The sequence below is a fragment of the Eumetopias jubatus genome, unplaced genomic scaffold (assembly GCF_037043125.1).
Source record: "Eumetopias jubatus isolate StellerSeaLion01/CBP00866 unplaced genomic scaffold, mEumJub1_p1.0 scaffold_12, whole genome shotgun sequence".
Classification (NCBI taxonomy): domain Eukaryota; kingdom Metazoa; phylum Chordata; class Mammalia; order Carnivora; family Otariidae; genus Eumetopias; species Eumetopias jubatus.
Window position 1 is genome coordinate 79252360 of NW_028274818.1, and position 25054 is coordinate 79277413.

The window sequence follows — 25054 nt, forward strand, 5'->3', positions numbered from 1 at the left end:
CTGTCCCTCACTTCCTGTCCCCTGGTTGAGTGCCTGAGACCATCCCCATGTGCACACCAAGATGACTTTAACAGGACCTGAAGGACCGGACTCTGTTAGAGCGCAGCAACCGTTTTCTCAGAGGACATAGTTGCCGTGCGGGCGGGGACCAAAGCCAAGTTCAGCAGCAGGTGAAGAAAGCTAGCACCAGGCACCCAGCATGGTGCCACGCTCTGTCACAGGGACCTGCCAGGGAAGATCCTGCACCGTCCCTCCTCTTTGTTTTTTTCAGCTTGGACCACTTTTTCAAATAGCCTCCTTATGGCAGAGTGCACACGCCATACAGTTCGCCCACGGAGAGTGCACCCAGATCAGTAGCTTTGAGTCCAGAGATACATACAGCCACCACCTCACTTTAGATTTTCATCATGGCAGAAAGGAGCCCCGTGTTTCCACAGCCCCACGCAACCACTCAACTTCCCATTTCTCCAGACAACCCTATTCTGGAGCTTCCCACACATGGAATTGCGTAGTACGCAGACCGGTGAGCCTGGCGTGTTTCGGCCAGCACGGGGCTTGCAGGCCTTACCCGCACCAGGGCACGGGGCGGGGGCTGGCAGCGTCTCCCCCTCTCAGGGCTTCCGGCTGGCCTGGGAGTGAAATCCGCATATGCCCGAGGAACAGGGCAGAGCGCGGGGTCACAGGTGCTCCGTGACATGGGAGTGATAAGGGAGACAGGACCCCCCAGCTGCCAAGACCTACCTGCTTCTACGTAAGGGGGAACCAAAGGCAGGTGTGGAAAAGTGAAGTTATGGGGGGCAGGGGGGGCGCAAGGAAGAGAATTATTTTCACAAGATCTGATTGTACAGAATGCTCTTGGCCCCACTTCCCCTCGAGAAGACTTACTTTGCTTCTGGCATAGAAAGGACTGCTTTTCCGTGGAAGTTTTAGATGGTCTGCTTTTAAGGAAAGGGAGAGTCCTCTCCTTGCATTTGCTGCTTCTGACCTGCCTTGACCCCCGTGTAGTCCGCGGACCGCGGTGTGGCGCAGGGGTGCATGCCGCGGGACTCGTCCCAGAGCCTCAGCACGCCCACAGCTGAGTCCCCCTCCCCCACTGGACGGACAGAGCACCTCGTCCGCTCTCCTGATGGACCCTGGTGGTGTCCACGCTTTTGGGCCACTAGGACCATTAGGGGGAAACTTTTAAAGAATGTTTTAAGATGCCTTGAATCCATTTTTATGGGTATTTTTTTCATCAGCCAAAGTAACCTATAAATAGAGGTAAAGAAAAATCTTGAGTTTTATAGGGGAGCTATGCAGATAGGAGGAAATGGGGAAGGTGTAAATGGTGATGAAGATGGAATCTGGGAAACAGGACAGCTCTGGGCATGGCGACCCTGGGCCTCAGTGACCGTTCCTGCCTATGATAACGATGCTGGGACTCCCAGAATCCTACCCCGAAGGTGGCCTCCCCCTTCCCCACTGAGCCTGGGTCCGAGAGGAGCTGCACGGTCCCCGAGACTGGAGCCTGAGTCCTGGCTGGGGGCTGCAGCCTGTGTCGGAGCATGTTCTCCAAGCGAGAAAGAGGGGAAATCCCATCCTCAGCACGTTCCTCTTCAGGGTATTCATGTTGATGAGGGCCCCGAGAGGGAAGCTGGATCATGGTCACGTGTTCTGCCCTTCGTAGAGCTCATCGGTTGGTGTACATTATCCATGGAGTAGATCCAGTACAGCCTAGTGGTGGGGATAGCACAGCCCCGTCCGGAAGAGGTGGTTCTGTGGCCAAGTCTTCACTCACCCCCGGGTCTATCCCTGCAGAAAGCAGGTGGTACAACTCCAGGTCCGCCATGGATCTGGATCACCTTGTAGCCTTCCTTGGCCGCGCACACCCACGTGCCGCCCCGCATCCGTGGGCAGCTTGGGGCCTGCAGCCGGTCCTCTTCCTGGAGGCTCTCACTGTCCTTCCTGCCCGAAAGCCCCTCCCTTCCTCCTGTCTCCCGCGGGCCTCCCTCCTGCCCCAGGGCTTGCCTCGGGCCCTGCCCCCAGGACCCTCCCCAGCTCCCCTCCCCCCAGGCACGGTGGCCGGCCTCTCTTCGGTCACTTACTACACCCCCACTGCCCAGGTCTGAGCAACCTCAGGGTCGAAACCAAGTCTTGTCTTCACTGCCCCAGAAGCCCACAAGGGTCTGGCCCTGGCTCAGAGAGTCCTGTGATGATCTCTCAGTGGCTTGGTCTTCCCTCTACGGTGGCCGCAGTCTTTGGCCCCGGTTCCCTGACCTCTGAAGGCTGGGCCGGCACTTCAAGTAGCGTGTGCACGTCCCTGCCACCTACCTGTCCTCAGGGCGCCTGCCGGCACACGAGACCGCCCTCCACTGGGTCGAGACTAGGCAGCTTACGGTCTGCCACCCGAGACACGGGTCTTTTCCAAAAACAGAAGGAGGGTCACTGCAGAGGAGGGTCCCTCCCCTCTCCCCCAGGTTGGACAGAGGGAGGGAGCGGAGGATGGCAGGGGTTGAAGTTACTATAGTTTGGTCTTTTGCAAAATCTTTGTAAAAGCCTCTACCTGGTTCCTTGCTGCCAAAGTGCTTTTGCTTGCTGGACTTCACCTGTGTTCTTGCACTCTTAGCTCCGTTGTCTGGGGCCCTGAGCGCGCCACATCTACCTCGAAGGGTAGCAGACTCAATCCATAGGTGTCGAATGGTTCACTCACGGTAGGAGAGACCCGTAGCATCCCCATTTCACAGATCAGAAAACTGAGTCAGGGGAAGGTGACATACCTTCCTCTAGGGTTCTCTAGTGTCTAACAGAATGAACCCTGGTTTTCGGACTCCAAAAATGAAGTCCGGTCCAGTGCTTCACAGGGTTTAAGGAGGAAATCCCTGCTTAGGGTGGAGGCGGGGCCTTCCTCGTCTGGGGAAGGGGGCAGATCGCCCCGACCTCCGGACAGAGGCGGGAAGATCAGGAAGGTAGGTCCACCTTGCTCTTCAGTCCGCCTCCCACGAGTGTCTGGGCCCCCACTTTATCAGACAACACAGCCGTGCTGGAGCAGCGACAGGGCTGGCTTCTCAGGGGCCCGCCCTCTATCGCCGGGGCCAGGGAGCAAACGGGTGCCGTCCCGCCAGACCCACAGTCCCACGGTGCACGAGACGGAGAGAACTGCCTTCTGAGGACACAGAGCTGGGACCGCAACAGAGGCAGTGGCTACAGTAGGGGCTCGAGGGAGCCTCAGTTAAAGACAGTCTCCCTGATTTCAGGCTGTCCTTGCGAACGCCTCTTCCCGCCTCCCTGGAATGGCCTGTGCCCAGCCTCGTGGCACCAGTGACCTCTGCCCACTCAGAGCAGGCTCAGCCCCTGCTCCCAGCTCGCCACCCCCTCTGCCCTCCCAGTGACACGTACCCACAGGCTCACGCCTTCTGCTACGATGCACTTGCCAGTATTAGACACACAAAAAACCATACGGTGTGAGAACATGACATCTACCTGCTACCTTCAGGGCGGGTATTACATTCTCGGTGACGACAGGGACAGTGTTGCACAGCAGGGCTCTAGAAAGGATTTCAGAGTAACTGAAGCTTTGTGCTGCTGACTCGTAACTCCCCCACTCTAATGGCCAGAGTTCCACTCTTGATTCTAGGAGTCAGCCTATTTTAGACACCGCCTGTAGGTGGAATCCCACAGACTTACAGCTTCTGTGGACTGAGCTCACTTAGCATAATCTCCTCCAGGTTCATCCCTGGGGTTGCTTAGCTCAGAATTTCCTGGAAGGCTGAGTAAGATTCCATTGTATGTACACACCACATTGTCTGTACCCATCCATCCATCCCCAGACTCTCAGCTGGTTTCCGTGGCTTTGCTGTTGTGAATAATGTCTCAGTGAACATGGGGGTGCAGATATCTTTTCAGGATCCTGATTTCCATTCTTTGGGGGCAATGCCCAGAGCTGGGATTGCTGGATCATACAGTTCTCTTTGTCATCGTTTGCGGAAGCTCCGCGTGGTTTCCCTTAGCAGCTGTACCATCTTGCGTCCCCACCAACAGTGTACAAGGCTTCCAAGCTCCAACTTTCTTCCTAAAACGGGGTGGCTTTATGAGAATCACCATCCTGACAGGTGTGAGGTGACAGCTCCTTGTGGTTTGGATGTTCATTTCCCCAATTAAAGAGCCATCTAAGGACTGGAGTAGGCATTTCTCCAGAGACGACACGCAAATGGCCAATGGGTACAGGAAACTGTTGGATAGTTCTTGACCTAAAACCCCGTAGAGTTCCTTGGGGTTGGGGCCTTACACAGGCCCGGGGCTGGCAGCTCTTTGTCCGGCTGCCTTTAACCTCTACCCAGTCATTACTATGGCTCCCTGCTCCCCCTGACCCTCTCCCTATGCCACCAGCTCAACTCCCGGGGCCTCCGTGCCGCCCCCACTGCTCTGGGTTTATGGGAGTTACTGCAACAGCTTCCTGCCCATCTCCCCCAGCATGGCGGCCAGGCTCACTGTCGCTGCTTTGCTGGGGCCTTGAGGCTGGAGCTCTCCGTCCCCCTGTACCAGCTACTTTCATGGTCAGGCCCCCAGCCCCAGCAGTGACACTCAGAACCCGCAAGCATCAGCTCAGTGACATCGCGGTCCACCCGTGTGACCAATCCTGCCTTCCGGGAAGGTGAAGCAGCCGGCGAGGTCGGCCAGCACAGGGCCTTTGCCACGGTGAACCACCCAACTCTGTCCTGCTCATCCTTCTCTGCTCTTCCTCCTCCAGGAAGCCCTGTAACCACCATGATGAGCATGTCTGGCGCCCTGCTCGGAACACCCTGTGTTTACCCCTGTCAGGGCAGCTACCGAGCTCCTCTCTAACAGTCTGTCCCGGCGTCTGCGCTGCCCATCCCCAGTGAGGCTGTGGACCCCCGTCTGCCCAGCACAGTATCAGACAACAGAGCTCACGTAGTCTGAGGGGCTGACTCTCCCTTGAACTCTCAAAACAGCCCCATCTTCCTTCTGTCCTGGAAGCCAGGGCTCAAGGAGAGCCAGGCACTTGGCTGAAGAAAGGCAGCCAGCATATGGCCTTACATGGGGTTCAGGCCCCCTTCCTCCCCGAAGCGTGCTGAGGGCCACGTGCTCCGCCTTTCTCTGTGCCCGACGAGCAAGGCGCCCAGACCCTGGGTGGCAGGACTGGGCCCTGGTTCAGGGCGAGGCTGCCTCCACCTCCACAGGTGCCACCTGTGGAAAAACAAACTGTCCCAACTGGCTTGTAATTCTCCCTCCCCGGAGCCGCTGACCCCGGGGCCTGACAGGCTCTGGCGGGACCCACGCCCACCTGGCACGTCATGCCCAGTGAGGGCAACAGCCTCTGAGTTGGGGTCAGCCACTTGGACTCTGGATCCTGACCAGTGAAGGGAGGGGGTGGTTTCCAGTGACATTTATATGCAAGCCCTCCTGCACAGTGTGAGTGGCGAGGCCTTCCAGCATCTTCTACCCGTCCTGTAAGGGGCCTTCAGGGTAAAGAGGCTTTTGTTACCTCGGGTAGTTTCGAGAGAAGAAACAGTAACCTATGGCCAGGTGTCCTTTTGAAGGAGGACCATGCGGCTAAGCACCTGCATGGACGCTGGGAACGAGGAGCAGCTCCCACTTGTTCTCGGCTGGACGGTACCACTCTCTCCTCCGGGAACATGACGCGAAGCACAGCCTGACTTTTGGGGGGAGGAGATCGTCACTAGAGGAGTTTCTCATTTTGTTAGTGAGATACTGTCCTGAACTCACCACAAGGGGCATCTCCCTGAGCACAATGGCTGTGTCCCTGCAAAGGTGGGAAAATCCAACCCCTGTCAGCAGAACCACTGCTGACATGGGGGAAGGAAGTGGTCTGTTTCACGGAACCCACGGGGACCCCGGGAGGCAGGGGCAATTTCTTTTTTTAATGTGGCTCATTCCCTAACTCGTCTGGAGGGGCTTGGACGATTCTGGATCTGCCACTTACTCCCTGGGTGGCCGGGGTCCTGCTGAGCCTCAGCACTCATCGACAGAGGGGCTGTCTTTGCTGGCAGAGTCTGGGGGCCGCACATTCGGAGGGTCAGTGGCGCAGGGACACTCGAGACGCGAGAATGAGGTTCACCTCAGCTTGGTTTTTTAGACACGTTTTGTCCCAGTGAGATATGGTTTGTAGAAGTTACCGTTTCTTACTCGCATTTTCTGCCAGCTGTAGAGCCCATTGATGTTCAAATACCAAATCTTGTTGATTCCACTGTTCCAATCTCTGTGCCGCACAGAATAACGCTAAGAATGTCCACGCCCCAGTCCCCGGACCCTCTGTGTCCCCTGACCTGGCGCAGGGGGCTTGGCCGGTGTGGTTAAGGATCTTGAAAAAGGCAGATGGCCCACGTGGGCCCCATGTGATCACGAAGGTCCTGGTATGAGGGAGAGGAATACAGGTGGCCAGAAACAGGGAAAAGCAGGGAAACATTCTCCCCTGGAGCCTCCAGAAGGAACCAGGTCTGCCAACATTCTGACTTTAGCTCCATAAGACCCATTTTGGACTTAAGACCCCCCACAACTGCAAGACGGTATGTTTGGCATTCAAGCCACTAAGTGTGAGGTCATTTGTTACAAGAACTGTAGGAAGTAAGGCAGAGTTCAGCAACTCTGCGTTCACAGCCCAGACCCCTCCAGGCCCTTCTCCCCAGGGCAGGCAGGGGTCACTTCAGATGGCAGCTGGACCATGGACGACTACCGGCCCCCCCACCCCCAGCCAGGACCACCTGACGGGCCTCCCTCCTGTCGTCCTGCACCAAGAGCCTCTCGACCTGACCCACCAGCACTCTCAGGCACCTTCTGCCCAGGGACGCTCTGGCTGCCCTCATCCCGTGTCCCACAGGCAACGTCATCTCCCCGGTGGCCCGTGAGTCTCCACCAGGCCTGGGAGAAGTGGTTTGGCTCGCGGCCGTGTCTGCAGGGGCTCCAACAGGGCTCGGCCCATACAGGTGCTCAAGAACGGCATGGAAGGAAGGGACAAACCGCCCTCTCCCGCAGGTTTTCCCAAACACCTGGCAGGGGCCCACGCCCTATTTTGTCTCCGGTTCTCCTCGTCCGTCCTCCCTGGGCACTGAGTGCCCCCCTCCACCACATCCCGTAGCGCGCCCACTGTCCTGGGGCACAGGCCGTTTAAAACCCAGGTGGGTCATCCCCTCTGTTGGACTGCTGAGTGGTTGTGCTATTTTTGGCTCTTTTGCACGGGAACGTCCTTTCTAATTAGACGGTGGCCTACATCCTGGTTATTCTTTTAGGATGAATTCCACAAGAAGGCCCCCCCTTTTTGCTATACCTCTTTTGATCTTAAATGCAATGTTCTCCAAAGCGTTTTCTTTGATCCTCTAGCAAGGGCATGGGTCAGTGACAATGGGGGAAGAAAGCCCTGGCCCCCGTTGTGCTCACCTATTGGAGCTGGGGAGCATCTGTCCCCTCTGAGACCACTCCTGCCCTTCTCACACCCTTCTGGACACCCTGACTTAATTGGATCCTTCCCTGCTCTATCCTACAGTGACATCACCCCTCCTGGAGAACCGCTGACCAAGAACGCCCGGCCCAAAGTGGCTTCCCGCTTCCCCAAGCTGTCCCGAGGTCACCCCAGAGAGACCCGCAACGTGGAGCCCCAGAGCGGCGACCTCTGACCTCCGCCGAATCCCAGACTTGGGCCCTATGTGCTGCACCAGCTGCCTCCACCCAGCCACTCCGCGTCTGACCTGGCCCCAGCAGCCGGCCCCTTCCACCCTGGAGTGAGCCCCCCGTCACCTGGTGAAGCCACGAGAGCGCACCTTCCCCCCCCAGTCCCGTGGCACTGATTAAACTGGGCAGTCTCAGAGGGCAAGGCGGCTGCTGGCCGGACACACGGGCGCCCTCCCAGGGCCTGCCCGTTCCTCTCCCTCCAGCCCAGGGGCCGGCAGGAGGGTGGGCGCCAGGGGGAGCGTGGAGCCCCGTGGTGGAGATGCACAGCTCTGAGGTGGGTCAGAAACCACCTCTTGACTCTTACCCACATGGGAATTAGAATGACTGTTACCCTGGTTTTTTTTTTTTCTTTTATCATAACTGCCTGCTGTAACCTATGGCCATGTGGGGTTGGCGGGGGAGGTCGCGTTCCTTCCCCTTTTACTCTCTACCAGGGGCCCTAAAACCCTCTGGTTGTAGAATCCGTGGTCAGTGGTAGCTCACGTGGCCTCCTTGAGGAAAACATGCTAGTGGCCTTGTGAAGGGACTACTAAGGACCCTGAACTGGGGTGCATAGAGCACTTCCCCCAACCTTCTGAGGTTGGCTTCGGGAAGGACTAGCCCCTGTAGGAAACCAGAGGCCGCCTGGGCCCACGTGCACCTTGTGAGGCTTGGCAGGCCCTGGGCTGTCCAGAATTCCAGGGCCTTGACCTTACAAGCCAAGAGGCCTCAAGGTCGTGAGAGAGACTCTGTTCTGGGAACTACGATGGAGCAGGCCACAGGCCCTTGGGCTTGCAGACCACGCTCCAGAGCCCTGCAGAACTCCGCGGGGCTCCCTGGGAATTCGGACAGTGTGTACTCCCACCAGATCATGGTCATTCCCTGAAGACACGTTCACGCTGTACCCTCTGCCCCCCGCCGTGCTCTCAGTGTGTGTCCCCCTGCCCCCCCCCCCAATCTCTGAGCAGGCCCCCTTGGCAGGAGGGAACTGGGTGAAGATGAGCTGCTCGGCCCGGCTCCCGCGGCAAGCACTCCCATGTCCCAACGCTTCCCAAGAACCGGAGCCGGGCCCCCCTCACTGGCGGCAGGAGCAGAGTTGCCCTGGACTCTGAAACCTCGAGCTGCCCCAGGCCTGCCTCCCCAGGGTGGGTTCCTGCTCCCCCTCAGTCTAGGAAGCAGGGCTGGCAGCAGATAAGGAGTGGAGCCTCCTGCAGCCTGTTTGGGCACTGGGCCCGACACATGTCCGAGTGTGAGTCTGACCTCACCTTCTCCAAAATCCCCACCAGGAACCTGCTTTGACATTCTGCAGAGGCTAAAAAAAAAAAGTGCCCAGAACTACGATGGACAGATGCTAAGCCTTGAGAAACAATTACACACTCAGCCTGTATTTACAAAAGAAGAAACTCAACTATTTTTTAAAGCTTAATTATTCATGGAAAACTTGCCCTGCTTTCCTGAAACACAGATGGAAAAGCTTGTTCCTGGGACCACACAGAGCCCATCCAGCCTGCTTACTACATGCACCCCCTTTTCCTGATGCAGCAGAAACCCTAGAACCATTGTCAGCATACGGACCACCTCCCCTCATTTCAGCTCAGATCCGCATGCGACATACACATGACAGCCACTCCTCAAAGCCTTAACTCTGGAGTCACAGAATGTTCTGCAGTGGTTACCTCCATCACTGCTCCAGATCCCCGCCCTGCTGGGATGCAGAGAAGCAGTGGAGCTCCAGTTCCTAGACAAAGAACCACAGACCTGGGCCCAGCCAGGTGCGGACTGAGACCCGATGCACAAAATGCCACCTTCTCCCCATGTCCGTGTTGTCTGCTGCCCTTTGGTTCGATCCAAATCAGAGGGCTGGCTGGCCCTTGCCCTGCACGACACCCACTCGGCCCCGTGACCCATCAGAGATAAACACAGTGCAACAGAGAGAACCAGTAGAAGTTGTTCCCGTCTCCTAGATCCAGTAAGATCCTTCGGCACCTCTGAAGTTGGCACCCGAGGAAGGTGGCGGGGCCCACCTGGGAGAGGGCATTCTCTCCCATGATGGTCACCTTTAGCACCACTACCCAGGTACACCCAAGGGCTCTGGTTACAAAGGGATCACCTCGTTGAGTTGTTGAGACAGGAACAGAGAGGGAGGGATGGGGCAAGGGTCTGTGGACAGGAGGTAGTTACGCGCTGGGCTCTCCTCCACAGCTGGGCACCTCCTGAGTTCTTGGCTAACCACTCAGAGTTGTCAACATTGGCAGAGTGTGGGTTGTGCCTTTAAAAACAAAGGGCAATCAAAGCTGTTGACAGTCGTCAGATTGATAGCTCAGCTGCAGCTCATGCCAAGAGCCAACCGGCATGGGAGGCCTAATAACGCATCATGTGTTTGGGCCCCGAGTCAGGAAGCGGGAACGGAGAGCTGCCAGCCAGCCCTGTTGATCAGAAACCACCCTGCTTGCTTCCCCACACCCTGAACCAGGGTCTCTGTGGCCAGGCTGCACCAAGTGTTCTCTTTCCCTCTCGGCTCCGCATGGGAAAGTTCACCCACCTGAGGCGCAGGCTTCTAGGCCTCGACCCCCTGCCCCCACATGTTCACCTTCACCGGGGGAACCGGCCCGCCCCCCCACTTGGAGGCCAGGCCTTGTCCTCTGGGGTCCCCACAGACACCGCCACACCAGTCTCCTCCAGAAGCCTTCATGCCTCAGCCTGGAGCCTTTGGACGCACCAGAGCTCATTCCCGGGGAGGCGCCCTACTCCCGAGGGGCCGTCTTGCCTGGGTGTAGAACTGAGGGCAAAGGACAGGCTCCATTTTCAGCCTGGAGCGACCGTGCCAGGGCCTCACCTGCCCAGGAACATCAGACTGGCGTGGAGGTGTCCCAGAAGGGGCATACCTCCTGCCCGATGTCAACCCCAAAGGCAATAATTGTCTTGACCTTTCTTTCCTCTGTGGTTCGCGCGGGACCGTGCCCCACACGCTGGGCTCTGTCCCCAGCCCGGGCCGCGGCAGACAGAGGGTGCTTCCGGCAGGCAGGCATCTGCTCAGGAGCAAGGTCTTGTACAACCGTCATTTTTCTAAATATTTTGCATTGTTTCATTAAAGCTAACATTCAATATTTGCTGTTGGGTTTGGCTTCTGTGCTCATTTCACACCATTGTAGCACTGTATATTTTATCTAACATTTCTGTGCCAAAAAGTTCATTTTCCTGTTTCTGTAACACGTGGTTTTGATTAGGTTTCTAAAATAAAACTTCAGCTACTGGATCAGTAGGGAGGAGGGGGAACATGGGCGTGCTCAGAGCCGACTGGCTCTGGGCTCAGCCTGCCCCTGCCCAGATGCACCTGCTCAGCTCAACCCCATGCGTCTCACCTTCCCCTCAACCATGAACCACTGTGGTATACGGACCTGAGGTTGACAATTCTCTGTGAGGGCAAGGAGCCTCTCCTCGTGTGTCTAAATCCTCACAACCACAGTGAATGGGTTTTAACTTAACCTACCCAATCCATTCCTTTACAGGAAAATACAAAATCTGATTTCTCTAAAGGATGGTTGAGCTTACAGCATGGGGAGGAGCACCCCACCACAGAACATGCTGAATGCACTACTGTTCTGAGGCCCAGGGGTTAGTTCTTAGGGCACATGCATGCCTCTCCATCATGACTGGAAAACCACTAGCTGACCTCCCCAGGTAGCACCCTTCTCCTCAGAGCCTGATCGGGTCCCCTTCCTGCTTTCCTGACCTGCACACGGAGAGCCCACTTGTTCACCTTGAAAGACTCTTTCTACCCTCAGTAGAAACTATGTAGGGAAGGCCCTTGCAAAAATTGAGACTGAGGCCACAGAAGGATACAGAACAGCAGACCGCACACTTGCACCCAGTGTTGCTGAAAGGAAGCCTGAAGAACACACATTTCCCGGAGTGAGGGGGTGGTGGAGCTCACTGGGATGTTTTCTTATCTAGCATCCGGCCGGGAAAGAACGTCTTTGCCTCTGCAGCCTTAGCTTCACCATTGCTGGCGGCATCATTTGGTGGAACTCTTTGCCAACCTTAGCAGATACGGACTTCCTGGAGGAGGGAGACCGGTGAATGCAGAGCCCTGGTGTCCCAGTGGGGAGGCCATCCCCCCCAGAAGAGTCCCCCTTGGCTGACCGGGTCCCTGCGAGCCCTCTGCCAGGGAGGTGGGGACATGGCAACACCTGGAGAGTCTAGTCCACCGTCTGGACATACGTGGGGCCTAGCAGTCTGCAGATTCGCTCCAAAACGTGTAGTATTATGTTAACTACCCTCTTATGTTAAGGTTTACACAATAGAATTTTTAAACAAATGTGTTTTTCTAAAATCTCTTGTATTAAAATTTTCTTTTGGAATAAGCTGTGGTAATTTTGTTACAATCTGGTTGAGATACACCTCTTTACAATGACAATAAAAACGGTCACGTTTTATAAATTAGATAGTCCACTGATGGTCTGTTTCTGTGCATTCTTTTTCAGTGATTGGGGATGAGCGCAACTTTCAATACACACATTGTAAAAATATCCAGAAAACTCATCCACCATTTCATGCGAGATCCTAGAAAACAGCATTGGCTTAGACCAACCTCAGTTTGATTGGAGCTGAAATGGAGCAGAAATCCCACTGTGAGCTGTGAGCCCTGTAGAACTTGGAGATGCACATTCAAAATGCCATACAGAAAAAAAAACAAAACCCTTGTTACAGGTTCCTACTCATCCAGATAGTTGCTGGGCACCTACTGTATACCAGGCATCTTGCCTGGAGTGGGCATAGAGCACCCTGGCCGTCTCTCACTTGAGTTGACGGGTGAGACGGGTGGACAACAGAGATTTGTGAAGTCAGCCACCACCGAAATTACGGCCCACGTTAGGTGCCACGAAGGAATAAGCCGGGCTTGGGGAGCCTAGAATGGGGCCAGGACCTGGTTTGAACCACCGAGGCCAGGGTATCTCCCCTGTGGCTGTGCCCACACTGGGCAGTGGGTACACGGTGCTGGGGCGGGGGGAGCACTCGTAGGATGTTGACAGTGTACCTGGTCCCGACCTACGGGATGCCTGTAGCACCATGCAGCTGTGACCACCAGAAAGGTCTCCAGACTTGGCCACGTACCGCCTGAGTGAGAGCCCCCGGTTGAGAACCACTGGGTGAGGCCAAGGGGTGCTTTCGGCAGAAGTGGCATTTAAGCTTTAGCTGGAGGATGAGAAAGAAATGCCACACTGTCCTTCCCCGCCCCTCCCAAGTGACGTTGCCTTGAAAACCCACACCACACAGCCAGGGACTTGGCCTGGGTGACCTACTTAAGGGAACGGAGGAGAAAAGGAATCTTGGGTTAAGGAGAGCCCAGGCGTGAGGTCATTCTGTGAAACTCCTACCATCGGCTCTGGGGATCTGACCAGGGCTCCAAGGAGGGTGCCCTCCAGCCTGATGACATGGGGGGGGGGGGAAGGTTAAGGGCGTGTGTGTGGACAGCACTCGCCCCGCATGCTGTGGCCTCCAGCGTTCTCAACCCTATGCCCCCACCCTCCAGCCCTCACTCCTGCCCCGTGAAGCATGCACCTTCCTGTGTATTTGAACAGATAAGAAAACTAAGCTCGGGCTCCGTGTTGGCCCCGGCTCCCCCAGCCCAAGGTGGAGGAGAAACTGGGGGGGACTGTCCACATCAAGCCCACAGCCGGGATTGTCTTGGCCATGCTCCAGAATGTCCCAGCCGCCCCTGCCTCATGTCCGTGTGTGTACTGAACACACCCTGACACGTGCAACCTCTCCTCTGGGAGGGCTCAGCTTCTTGGCCGCCTCCAAGCACAGCTCACCCCCCAACAGTATTCCCTCGAGCTGTCCCAAGCGGAGGCTCATTCTCAGTTTCCCTATTTCAAACCACTTTGTCTCCTCAAAAGCATCAGTCCCTGTGGCCCTCAGGCCTGCTACTGGTAACAGCCTCTACACGCAGGCTGGCCCCCTCTCTGACCTCCGTGGGGCTTCTCCTCACTCCCTGGTCATTTACATCCCAGCTGATGCCCCGCATCTCACTCCTCAGCTTCTCTCTCCCCAAAGGCTTTTCCTCTTGGCCACTTGGCGCCTCTTCCAGACCCACACAGCAGCCCTGCCCCGGCCACCTCTGGAGTCTTGACTTTAGGTTCTCTACTCAGATGTCCTGCCATTGTGTTACTCCCATATCCCCACCGCAACAATTCTTCAAATACTTTAAGACCTGCAACCTGTCTTTTTTAAAACCCTGTCCTCCTCACTTTCTTGCCAAGCCTCCTCCTTCCCAGCATTGGTTTCATGGGCACAACAATCATCCTTCCCTTCCAGACTTACATTCTCTTGCCCATCTTTCCACTTGCTTCGCAAAAAACACACCCCTAGTCAAGCCCAACCAACAAGCCAGTATTACTGTAACTTTTCTTTGTGACTCCACACTTTGTTTTCCATTAATTTGAGACTAATGCATTTGAAAGAATTATTAGTTTATGTTTGGGGGCACACAATGCATAAAGATATAATTTTGTAAGAGCCACTGAAAGGGGTAGGGACAGAGCTGTAGCATTTTGTAGGTTATTGAAGGGGAGCTGGATAAAAACACATTTGAGTGCTCTAGGTTTAGGATGTTCTGTGTAACCCCCACAGTAACAACAAAGAAGATCACTATATACACAAAAAGAAGTGACAAAGGAATTTCAACATTTCACTACCAAAAAAAAAAAAAAAATGAACACAAAAGACAAGGAAAGCAAGAAATGGGAAGCAGAAGGCTGTTAAGGCATACTGAAAACAAACAGCAAAATGACACAAGTCCCTCCTTATCAGTAACTACTTTAAATGTAAATGGATTAAACTCTCTGGTTAGGACAGATTGGCAGAATGGATAAAAACACATGATCCAACTATAATGCTGTCTATGGGAACTCACTTTAGATCCAAAGACAAAGACAGTGAAAGCATGGGAAAAGATATTCCACGTCAATAGTAACCAAAAGAGAGGAGCAGCTATACTAATATAAGATTAGACTTTAAATTAAAAAAAAAAAGGTCACATGAGACAGTTATATAATACAAAGCTCGAGACAACAAGAAGTTATAAATATAAATAAATGCACACTTAATGATGGATCACCAAATTCTAGGAAGTAAAAACTAAGAATTAAGGGAGAAAAAGACAGTTCTACAATTATAGCTGGAAACCTCCACAACCCTTCCTGGTAATGTATAGAGCCACCACATAGAAGCAAAGGGAATGTAAACACAATAAACCAACTATATCTAGCACATGCACAGAACACTCTACCCAGGGACCATGTACACACAGTTCTCAAGTGCACAAAGGACCTTTTCCAGGACACACTGTATGTTAGGCCACAAAACCAGTCTCATATTTAAAAATACTGGTATCATACAAAACATCTTCTCCAACCACAGAAAAATGAAGTTGGAAATCATTAACAGAAGGAAAACTGAAAAAATTCACCTATTTGTGGGAATTAAGACACTCAAACAACCAATGGATCAAAGAAGAAATCCCAAGGGATATTAGAAAATATTTCAGGATGAATGAAAATGAAAATACAAAATACTGAAACTTATAGGATCCAGTGAAACCAGTGCTAAGAAATGCAGAGCTATTAATGCTTATGTTGAAAAATAAGATCTAAAATCAACCACCTAACTTCACACCTTAAGGAACTAGAAAAAGAACAAACTGAACCCAAAGTGAGCAGGAAGAAGAAAATACAGATTAGAGCAGAAATAAACAGAAAAGAGAGAAAATTAATGAAACCAAAAGTTGGTTCTTTGAAAAGATCAAGAAAATTGACCAGCTTTTAGTTGGACTAAAAAAAGAAAAAAAGACTCATTAAATTCATAAATTAAAATGGGGACATTTTTACTGATTCCTCTGAAACAAAAAGGATTACGAGCTCTCTGTGAACAACTGCTTGCTGTAAGTTGAATAACCTACGGGAAATGGACAAATTCTTAGAAATACAAAACCTTGAGTCACTAAATTCTGCACCTGAAATTAATATTACACTGTATGTTAACTGGAATTTAAATAAAAACCCGAAAGGAAAAAATACACAAAGCCTACCAAAACCAAATCCAAAAATAGAAAATTTGAAGAGACCTTTAATTGAATCAGTGTTCAAAAGTCTCCTGGCAAAGGGAAGGCCTAGACCCAATGACTTCACTGGTGAATTCTGCCAAACATTTAATGAACAAGTGCTAAGCCTCAAGCTTCTCCCAAAAATTGAAGAGAAGGGAACACTTCCTAACTCGTTCTATGAGGGCAGCGTTTCCCTGAAACCAAGTCACCACAAGAAAACTACAAATGAATATCCCTGGATAAATATGGATGTAAAATTCCTCAACAAAATACTAGCAAACATTGAGATGCATATTAAGAGAACAATGCACCACGACCAAGAGGGATTTATTCCTGGAATGCAAGAATGGTTCAACACATGAAAATTGACCAATGTAATGTGCTACATCAACAGAACACAAGGAAAAACCAGTGGATCATCTCAACAGGTGCAGAAATAGCGTTTGACAAAATTCAACACCCCTTTTATGATTAAAAAAAAAAAACTCAGTAAAGTAAGAATAAAGGAAACTGCCTCCCTGTAATAAAAGCCATGTATTGAAAAATCCATAACAAACCTGGTATTTACTCAATGGTGAAAGACTGAAAGCTACTCCTCTAAGATCAGAAACAAGACAAGGGTGCCCATCTTCACCACTTCTATTCAACATGGTACTAGAAGTGGTAGCCGGAGCAACTAGGCAAGAAAAAGAAGAGCATCCAAATTGGAAAGAAAGAAGTAAAATTATCCCTGTTCACAGATGATAGAATATATGTAGAAACCCTAAGGATTCCACACACAAAAACACAAACCTGTTAGAGCTGATGAACAGCTTCAGCACAGTGCAGGATATGAAGTCAATACGCAAGTCAGCTGCATTTCTACACCCAAACCATGAACAACCCAAAAGAGAAATTATGAAAGCAGTCCCATGTACAAAAGCATTAAAGAATAAAATACTTAGGAATTAACCTAACCAAAGAAGTGAAAGACAGAGAAGATAAAAATAAATAAAAGCACATTCGTGGATTGAAAGACAATATAAGTTACATCAATACTACTATTAAAGAAAAAGAAACCCGAAGCCCAAAATGGTGTGATGTAGACAGAATTCCCAAACCAGTGCTTAATACATAATCTAATTGCAGTCTCAACCTCCCCCAGAAATGTTGCCTTAAACACTCAGCTAGGAATTTTTCAATCCATGCCAGTGAGTCTGCCCCTTGAGCCCTCTCCATCCCCCTATAGAAGAAGGAGGTAATCTGCAATAAGACGCCATGCTCTTCTTTCTAGAAAGTGGCCTTAACTGCAATAATCCTTTTCTTTTGCCAGTGACTTTTTTGCCCCTCCCCTCCTTCTATAAAAACTTTCCATTTTGTACTACTCCCGGGAGCACCTCTCTCCTTGCTACATAGAGCACCACCTAATTCATGAATCATTTAATACATCCAGTTAGATCTTCAAATGTACTTGGTTGAGATTTATTACTTAGCACTACCCAAAGCGATCCACCAATTCAATTCAGTCCTTATTAAAATCCTTTTTTGCAAAAATAGAGAAACCCATCCTGAAGTTCATACAGATTCTCGAAAGAACCTGAGTAGCTAAAGCCATGTTTGAAAAGAACAAAGGTGAGAGACTCACACTCCCTGATTTCAGAACTTTACTATAAAGCTACATTCATCAAACCTTTATACTCTGGCATAAAGACAGGTACAAAAACAGAACAAAATGGAGAACCTAGAAATACGCCGTCATGTATACAGCCAAATGATTTTTTACAAGGGTGCCAAGCCCATTCCACGGGGAAAAGGAGACTCTTTTCAACAAATGGTGCTGGGAAACCTGGATAGCCACATGCCAATGAATGAAGTTCAACCCTTACCTCACACCATACACAAAAATTAACTCAAAATTTATCAAAGACCTAAATGTAAGACCTAAAACTATAAAACTTTTTGAAGAAAAAGAAGGCAAAACCTTCAAGACGTTGGACTTGGCAATGATTTCTTGGCTATGACTTCAAAAGCATAAGCAACAAAGGCAGAAATAGACATATTGGACTTACAAGAATAAAAAAAAAATGAGCACCAAAAAACAGTATCACAATAAAAAAAAAAAACAGAAGATATTTGTTGATCATGTATCTGGTAACAGATTAGTATTCAGAAAATACACAGAACTCCTAAAATTCAACCAAAAACCAAGTCAGCTGATTCAAAAATGGGCAGAATGACTCAGACATTTCTCCCAAGAAGATATACAAATGGCCAAAACACACATGAAAAGATGCTCCGCACCTAAAAATAGTTCAAATACTCAATTTCGTTATGTGCTTTACCACAGTGAAAAATAGATACGTTGAAAATAAAGAGGAGCTTTAAAATCACCAAGACTTGAGTTTGCAACAGAGGAGATGTGGAGCCATGCTTCAGGACCCCCCTACCCCGGCCGCTGTTTCCTCATCCGTGAAAGGGGGCCCCGAGCTTGGACCTGCTCTGGGCTGTGACAGGTCAATGAGGCACCTGACACTGCGGGGACCATGCAAGGGGCCCATCACTGCCCTCCTGCTCTGGGTCACTCATCCTTTCAGGAGCCACCCATCAAGGCTGGGCCAAGGCTGCCCAGACTCCTCAGGCTAGACCAGCTCCTCAGAGGTTGGAGGCGGCACTCGGGGGGGAGGCAGGTTTGGTCCTTGGGTCCTCCCAGCTGCCGGGCGTAGGAGGACGAGCTCACATCTTCGTGGCCCCTCCGTGTCTCCGCAGGGAATAGAGCCCTCTCCACCACCGCGTCCCCAAAGCTCTTCCTACACCAGCATCTCCGTCCTCCCCCTGTGACTGCGGGACTGGTTCATGTGCTGGAGAGGCAGGGGGCCATCCCCGAAACTGGCCGAGTCCTGAAACCCTGTAACGCTGGTGGGCAGGGAAAGGCCGCACGTGCCCACTGGAGGGGTTCGGGTTCTGAGACTTTCTAACTGTCCCCACGATTAACTGATGAGTATTGCGTGGTACCCCGGGCCTCTGTGCACCTTGAGGAGCAATGTGCCCGGGTGGGAGGGCCTGGCTTCTCACTTTGTGCCCTCCGCCCGCCCCGCCACGGCAGGCGCAGGCCCCCCAACTATTCCCTCGGGCCGTATTGGTCCTGAGTTCATGATTATTCCTGTGGACTGAGCACCTGCTGTGAGCCAGGCCTGGGCTGAGCTCTTCAGGCACTTTATGTCCTGGAAGCCTAACAGCGACCCGAAGAGGAAACAGAGGAGAAGAGAGGTGCTGGAAAGTGCCAAGGCCACACAGCACAGCAGGGCAGGGGAAAGCAGGGGTCGCTGTGTCCAGCCGCACCCCTGCCCCTGACTCTCTCCCTGAGCTATTAGGCACCTGTGCAAATGAGCAGAGACGTGCTTTTTCTGGGAAAAAGGCATTCACGCATCTCACGTTACTCTGTCAATGTTCTGATTTCTGCATTATTTGTCCACCAACCCCCCGAGCCTGTTCACTTTCCACATAATTCTTATCACTCGCGCGGTCTTCATGGATCAGCGTTCTGGGAAAGAGCAAAGGGATGCACCCAGCAGGGGGTGCTTTTCCTGCAGGTGCTTAAAGTTCCTGGAGGAGCGGGGCAAGCGGTCACCCTGGGCCACCAGCTGGACCTGAGGTTCAGGGGCCACCTGCAGCCGCAGGAACATCCTCATCGGGCCCATCACAGTGCGGGACGCAGGCACCAAACGATGCCGCCAGCACTTAGGGGGGGCGGGGGGGTCCAGCTCCTGGCCCCTAGAAGAGGCAGCGGCCCCATGGGGGTCTCGCACCTTCTGTCCCACCAGCAGCAGGCCCTCCCTTTCCCATGAATGAGGCTCAAAAACCCCAGCACCCCGTCCCTGTGCTCAAAGTGGGGGTGTTCTTAAGGGGGCATCGCCACCACTCAGAGGGCTGGTTAAGACCCAGAGGGCGGGGCCGGCCGCCGGGAGCCCTGACCCCGGAGGTCTGGAGGGGGCCTGAGAACGTGCATCTCCGCTCAGCTCCCACAAGGCCCCTTCTCCAGACCGGGGCACACGCCGGAGAAGCCGGGCAGCAGAGGTCGGTCACAGCAGCGGTGAGGGAAGCCCGTGACATCCTGGCTGTGTAATGAGCTTCTGCATAAACCACCCCTTCCCTGCCCCCCACGCCCACAGGAGGTAGGCACCATCACTATCCCCAGCACACAGATGGGCAAACCGAGGCCCAGGGAGAGGAAGTCTACGCTAAGTGGCATTACTGCAGAATCGAAGAGTATTTGCATCAGGGACTTCAGACTTTCCAAACCAGCAGACAGAGGGGCTTCCCGGGGAGGGGGGAAGGGCACTCAGGCTTCCTCCTTCCCCAAAGGCACCTGTTCCAAGGCAGTGGGCCACCTTTCCCAGAGTGGCGTCCAGCTAAAGGTCCTTCTGGGTTTTTTTCTGCCCTGTTCACAGGCTCTTCGGGCTCAGGGGCCAGTCGGTTCCCAGCCAGTGGGGGTTAGGGGAGGGAGATTCTATTTGGTCTCTCCACCTGAGCTCCTCCTTCCAAGCCTCATTTATCTGAGCCGGACACTGCAGGGGGCGGGGGTGTCTGTGTGAAAAACTGCCCAAGGCCAAGTGCTGCCTTGAGGCCCATAGGCCAAGCTCTTGGGTGGGAGGTCCCCCAGGAACTGGAGCTGAAGAGCGAGGAGGGGAAGGAGGATTAGTAGACGGCTGGGTTCTGACCTAGCCCGCTTCTCCCCCGGTGCACACTTGCTTTGCATTCACGTGACACAGACGATTTAAGCCAGGACAGGGAAAGTCTCCTCAGTGGCAATATTGAAGCTGAGACCCAAAGAGGAAGCAGGAACTGGTCCGGTAAAAATGAAGGGAACAGCATTCAGGCCGAGGGAACAGCATGTGCCAAAGCACAGGCAGGAAATTTAGTTAAGGGCGAAAATCTGCTTGCGGATTTGAGAGGACAGTTTTTCCTCCCAGCTTTGAAGGTCGCCAGTGTTTCTCGGCTTTTGTCTAGCTCGCTGTAGTCATTGTGCCAGACCCCATTCTTAGCATTGTGTACAGATTTTGTTTAATCCTCCAACAAACAGCTGAGGTAGGCACAGTACTCCTCATTTTACAGATGAGCAAGGGAGGCGCAGAGGGTTCAGGCACCTCGCCCGAGATCACACAGCTAGCACGCAGGGCTCTGGGATTGCAGCCCTCATCTTCCAGACTCTCAAGATCACTGTACCCCAGCTGTAGCCTGCCTGAGGAGGCAGGGGCTGGGTCTCCCTCCCCGGCACCTGCTTTGAGCAAAAGCTTGCTCTTCATTGTCCCGTGTAATGCTCTTTGCAGCCGCGTGTGTGTGTGTGGGGGGGGGCACTGTACTGTTTAACAAAAGCTGAATCAAGTCCAGGAAGATGAGGCTATAAGAGATGGAGCTGGACTCTGATCCCCAGGTAGTCTGACCACCGAGGTCCCCCATGCCCCGCACGGTTCAGGGGTCCCCAACATGTCCTATTATCTCAAGGTTCTTGATTAAAGACTTACTCCATATACGGTCAGAGGGGCCGCCACAACCCTCTACCCCACACCCACCTGCAGGAGGGGCAAGGGCCTGAGGGGCCTGAACTGGGGCAGCCAATGACAGCAGCCGATGCCCAGAGAGCTGGAAACTCACCAAGTTCAGTAGACAAGTCTGGAGAGAGCAGGCACCCAGGAGATAATCCTTGAGTGCACTGGACGGAGGGAGGGGGGATGGATCAGGGTCAGGTGCTGCACGGGACTAGGATTTAACAGAAGCCCCAAGATCAGAGCCCGAAGAGCCCAAAGGTGGTCGGGGACCGGGAGGGGAAACGTCCATCCCCTGGAGCTGTGGGCTCTCAGGCATGTGGTGGAGGAGCCGGGCGTGGAAGCCACTGAAGCCGGGACTTCAGTACCTGGGTGACTAGCTCCCTTGGCCCTTGCCCTTCCCTTTCAGAGAGAGGGGACTCAGCCCTGCCCCAGGTGACAAGGACACAGCCATCACTCCATGCCAGGCACAAGCGTGCTCTGTGGACTTCACATTCACAATCTCCAAATCCCTCCACGTGTCCACAGGCAGGATTCCTGTGATCAGACAGGTTAGGCGGCTTGCCCAAGGTCACCCCTGCAGGGCTTGGAAGCTCCAGAGCCTGTGTTTGCCTCCTAGGGGCCCTCTGAACTTGTGACCAGCGTTCCCACATAGACTGGCGGCCCAGTATCCCTGGCACCCGCCCTCCACGTCAGTCCGCTATGTTCAGATTCTGGCTTCAGCCTAGTCTTCCAAGACTGTGCCTTTTTCACCTTCCCTTGCACCCACCTTCCTGACCTTTCCCGAACTCGTGTGCCCAGCCCTCACCTGCCCAAGGTCCTTTGCCCACTGCCAGTCCCAGCACCTGCATTGCTCTCCCTGCCTTCCCTGCCTGGCTCAGTGCATCGAGCACCTCTTTAGCACTGCTTTCCCGGAGAAGCCCTCCCCCACCTCCTGGGCCCTCTCCATCGCTCTCATAAACCCTGGAGCCTGTATATACTTTGATCTTTGTAAGTTTGCTTGCTTACAATCATGGCAGCTGCCCCTGGCTCTAGAGGGAAGGGACCTTGTGGGGCTTAGGCAATAGGTTGTATCCCCATTGCTAGAACGTAGCCGGCATTGAAGAGATACTGATTCGGTAAATGGTTAAGTAAATGAGTGACCACTCCCACTTGGAACTCCTCATCTCTCCTAGTTAAAAGGCACAATTATCTACCTGCTCCCAGATTTCTGAAAACCTGGCCAAGAAGATGCCCACCAGACCTTTATCCCAAGTTGTAAAAGGGTAGGAGTGAAGGCTCTGATTTAGGTCTAATTTACTGCTCCGTCTCGGCTCATGCCTGGCGCTCTGGGGTGGGGGGGGGCGTGGCGGGTGGCGTTGTGTGGTTTTCTCAGGCTCACTGGTCTTTAAATATCTTGTCATGAACCCTGATCCACAGATGGGGTGCACCTGGGCCCCCTAACCTCATTTGGACCACGAACCTTCATTTATCTCCATGCCCAGAGTCCTCCAGAGGGCTCCCTGTATTTTGTGCCAGGAACATTCCGTGTCCCATGCAGAGTGGGTCTCCTGGAAAGTTCTCGCGTGGTTACTGATCCCTGATGAGGAATGCAAAACGTCCATCAACCCGAGGCTGGAAATGTTCTGATGCTGACTAACGGAATAGCTTTTTCATTCTTGGAAAAGCTGAAGTGTTTCCTGGTCCCACTTGAAATGAATTAGATAAATTTAAGTGGATTGATTTGTCAAGTTACATGAATGTGTAGAACATAATTCTGATTTATCTCCTCAGCACAAATGCAAGGTCTTAACATTCACCTTTCTTTTTGTTACTCGAACTTGTATTTCTGCTTCTGTAGATTTGAAGGTTCACAAATGCTGCTTGTACTTCTCCCAAGGCCCCGGTGTTAGAAACCCAAGGATGGGTGGCCGCCCCTTGCCCAGGAGATCTCATCCAGTGCTTGGGACACCGTACACACTCATGACTCCCCATTTGGAGCATTCGGAGTCTCCCATGGGAATGTCTAATAGACACCTCAAACTCAACATGCCCCCACAGAACCCCAAGGATGCCCCCAACCCCAGACTCAGTCCTTCAGTTGCCCATCTCATGATGAAGGGCATGTTCCCCCAGTTGTTTGAGCTAGACCTTGAGTCACACTTGACTTTCTCTTCTTCCACTGCCTTCAGTACTTCAGCGAGTCCCTTCTACTCCAGCTCCTAGAATCTAGCCATACTGGTTGATTAGTGTTCGCCTAAAATTCAGGTCCATCCAAAGCTTAGAAAATGGCCTCATTAAGAAATAGGGTCTTTGCAGGTGTAATTATTAAATGAGTTCATACTGGATGAGGGTGTTCTAAATCCAGTGGGTGGTGTCCTTCGAAGAGGAGAAAGGGCCACACCAAGAAGGCATGGGACAAATGGAAGCAGAGGTCGCTGGGGATACGGCCACATGCCAAGGAGCACCAAGGATCGCCCGCAACCACCGGAAACTAGACAGGCTAGGAATGATTCTTCCCCAGAGCCTTCAGAGGGAGCATGGGGCTGGCTTGCCGATTCCTCAATTTGGGCCGTCTAGTCTCCAGAATTGTTGGAGGAGCTTGTTACTTTAAGCCATCAAATTGGGGTAAAATGGTTGCAGCAGCCCTGGGAAGACAAGGGAATGCTATCCAAACCCTTCGACTTCCGCCTGTTCTCCAAGTTCCCGTCAGCCTTCATCCAGAACACTCCACAACAGCTGGCCAGCTGGTCTCCATGGTATCCCCCAAGACTTTCTCCCCACAGGAGCCCAGATAATTTCTTATGTAATATGTACACTGAATTATGTGTACAGATGTGTAAGTGTGTGTTGGTCTTCTGCACCGTTGCATCTTCATCCCTGGGATATACACGCGGATGTTTGTTCGGCCAGTGAATCGGTCAGCAAGTGAACGAAGGCACCACAGCCCTTGGGAGTGGCCCCCAAGTCCTACCGACCACCCTGACCCCAGTGACCTCGCGGGACCTGCACTCCCCTTCTGCACCGGCCCCGCTGCATCCTGACCAAATTCTGCTGTCCCTGAGCCCTTCTCATCCTCAGTTCTCAAGTCCCAGGCCGTCCCCTCTCCAATAGCACAGTCCCCCACCCCACCCCCCACACACTGCTATGTTCTAGTTTATTCTCAGTTATCTTATTGTGCACGTGCATGTGACTGGTCCACACCCCACCCCATGAGTCCAGTGAGGAAACTCAGCCGTGCCGACCACTGCATCTCAGCCCTGAGAGAACATCCTCAGCCGTATTTGTTGCACACGTGAAGTGATCTGCGAGAAAGTTCGACCACAGCTTACGCTTGTGTGTTACCCATTAGTGCTGTTCTGCCACATCCCTGGGTCCTTCTGGGCATTTGCTTTGGCCAGTGAGCTCTGAAGGGAGTCCAGTGCACAATTCATGTCCCTTCCCTCCGTGGGGTGATTATCCAAGTTCACGTTGCAGGAAACCCTCTACCAGCCTGGGCCCCAGGGTAACTCCAATGACCAGAGCCCTCTTGCTCACCGCTACTCAACACATACTGTGAATGAGAAATCATGGTATTGTGTGGAAACCGTGACATCTGGGCGATGCTCGTCACCACAGCGCAACCTGCCCGATCCCGACTAGTGTCCTGTTCTTCCCGTATGCACTCTCCACGTTCCCCTCCTCCCAGTCCCCCGGGCACCCCTGACTTGATAGCTGCCCAACCACTAGCCTGAAAACATGCTTCGTGAAGATGACACAGCGACACTGAACACCCAACACCCACGTG

The 25054-nt window shown here is 52.9% G+C and overlaps 1 protein-coding gene across 1 annotated transcript in view; it reads left to right on the forward strand.

The window, feature by feature from the left end:
• The window catches only part of SNX29 (sorting nexin 29), a 507012-nt gene extending 494907 nt beyond the window's left edge, over window positions 1-12105 (forward strand). The window contains exon 21 of the mRNA XM_028117489.2: window positions 7499-12105. Within this exon, the coding sequence (XP_027973290.2) occupies window positions 7499-7628 (130 nt within the window). The 3' untranslated portion in view covers window positions 7629-12105. The remainder of the gene's footprint in view (window positions 1-7498) is intronic.
• The last annotated feature ends 12949 nt before the right edge of the window (window positions 12106-25054 follow it).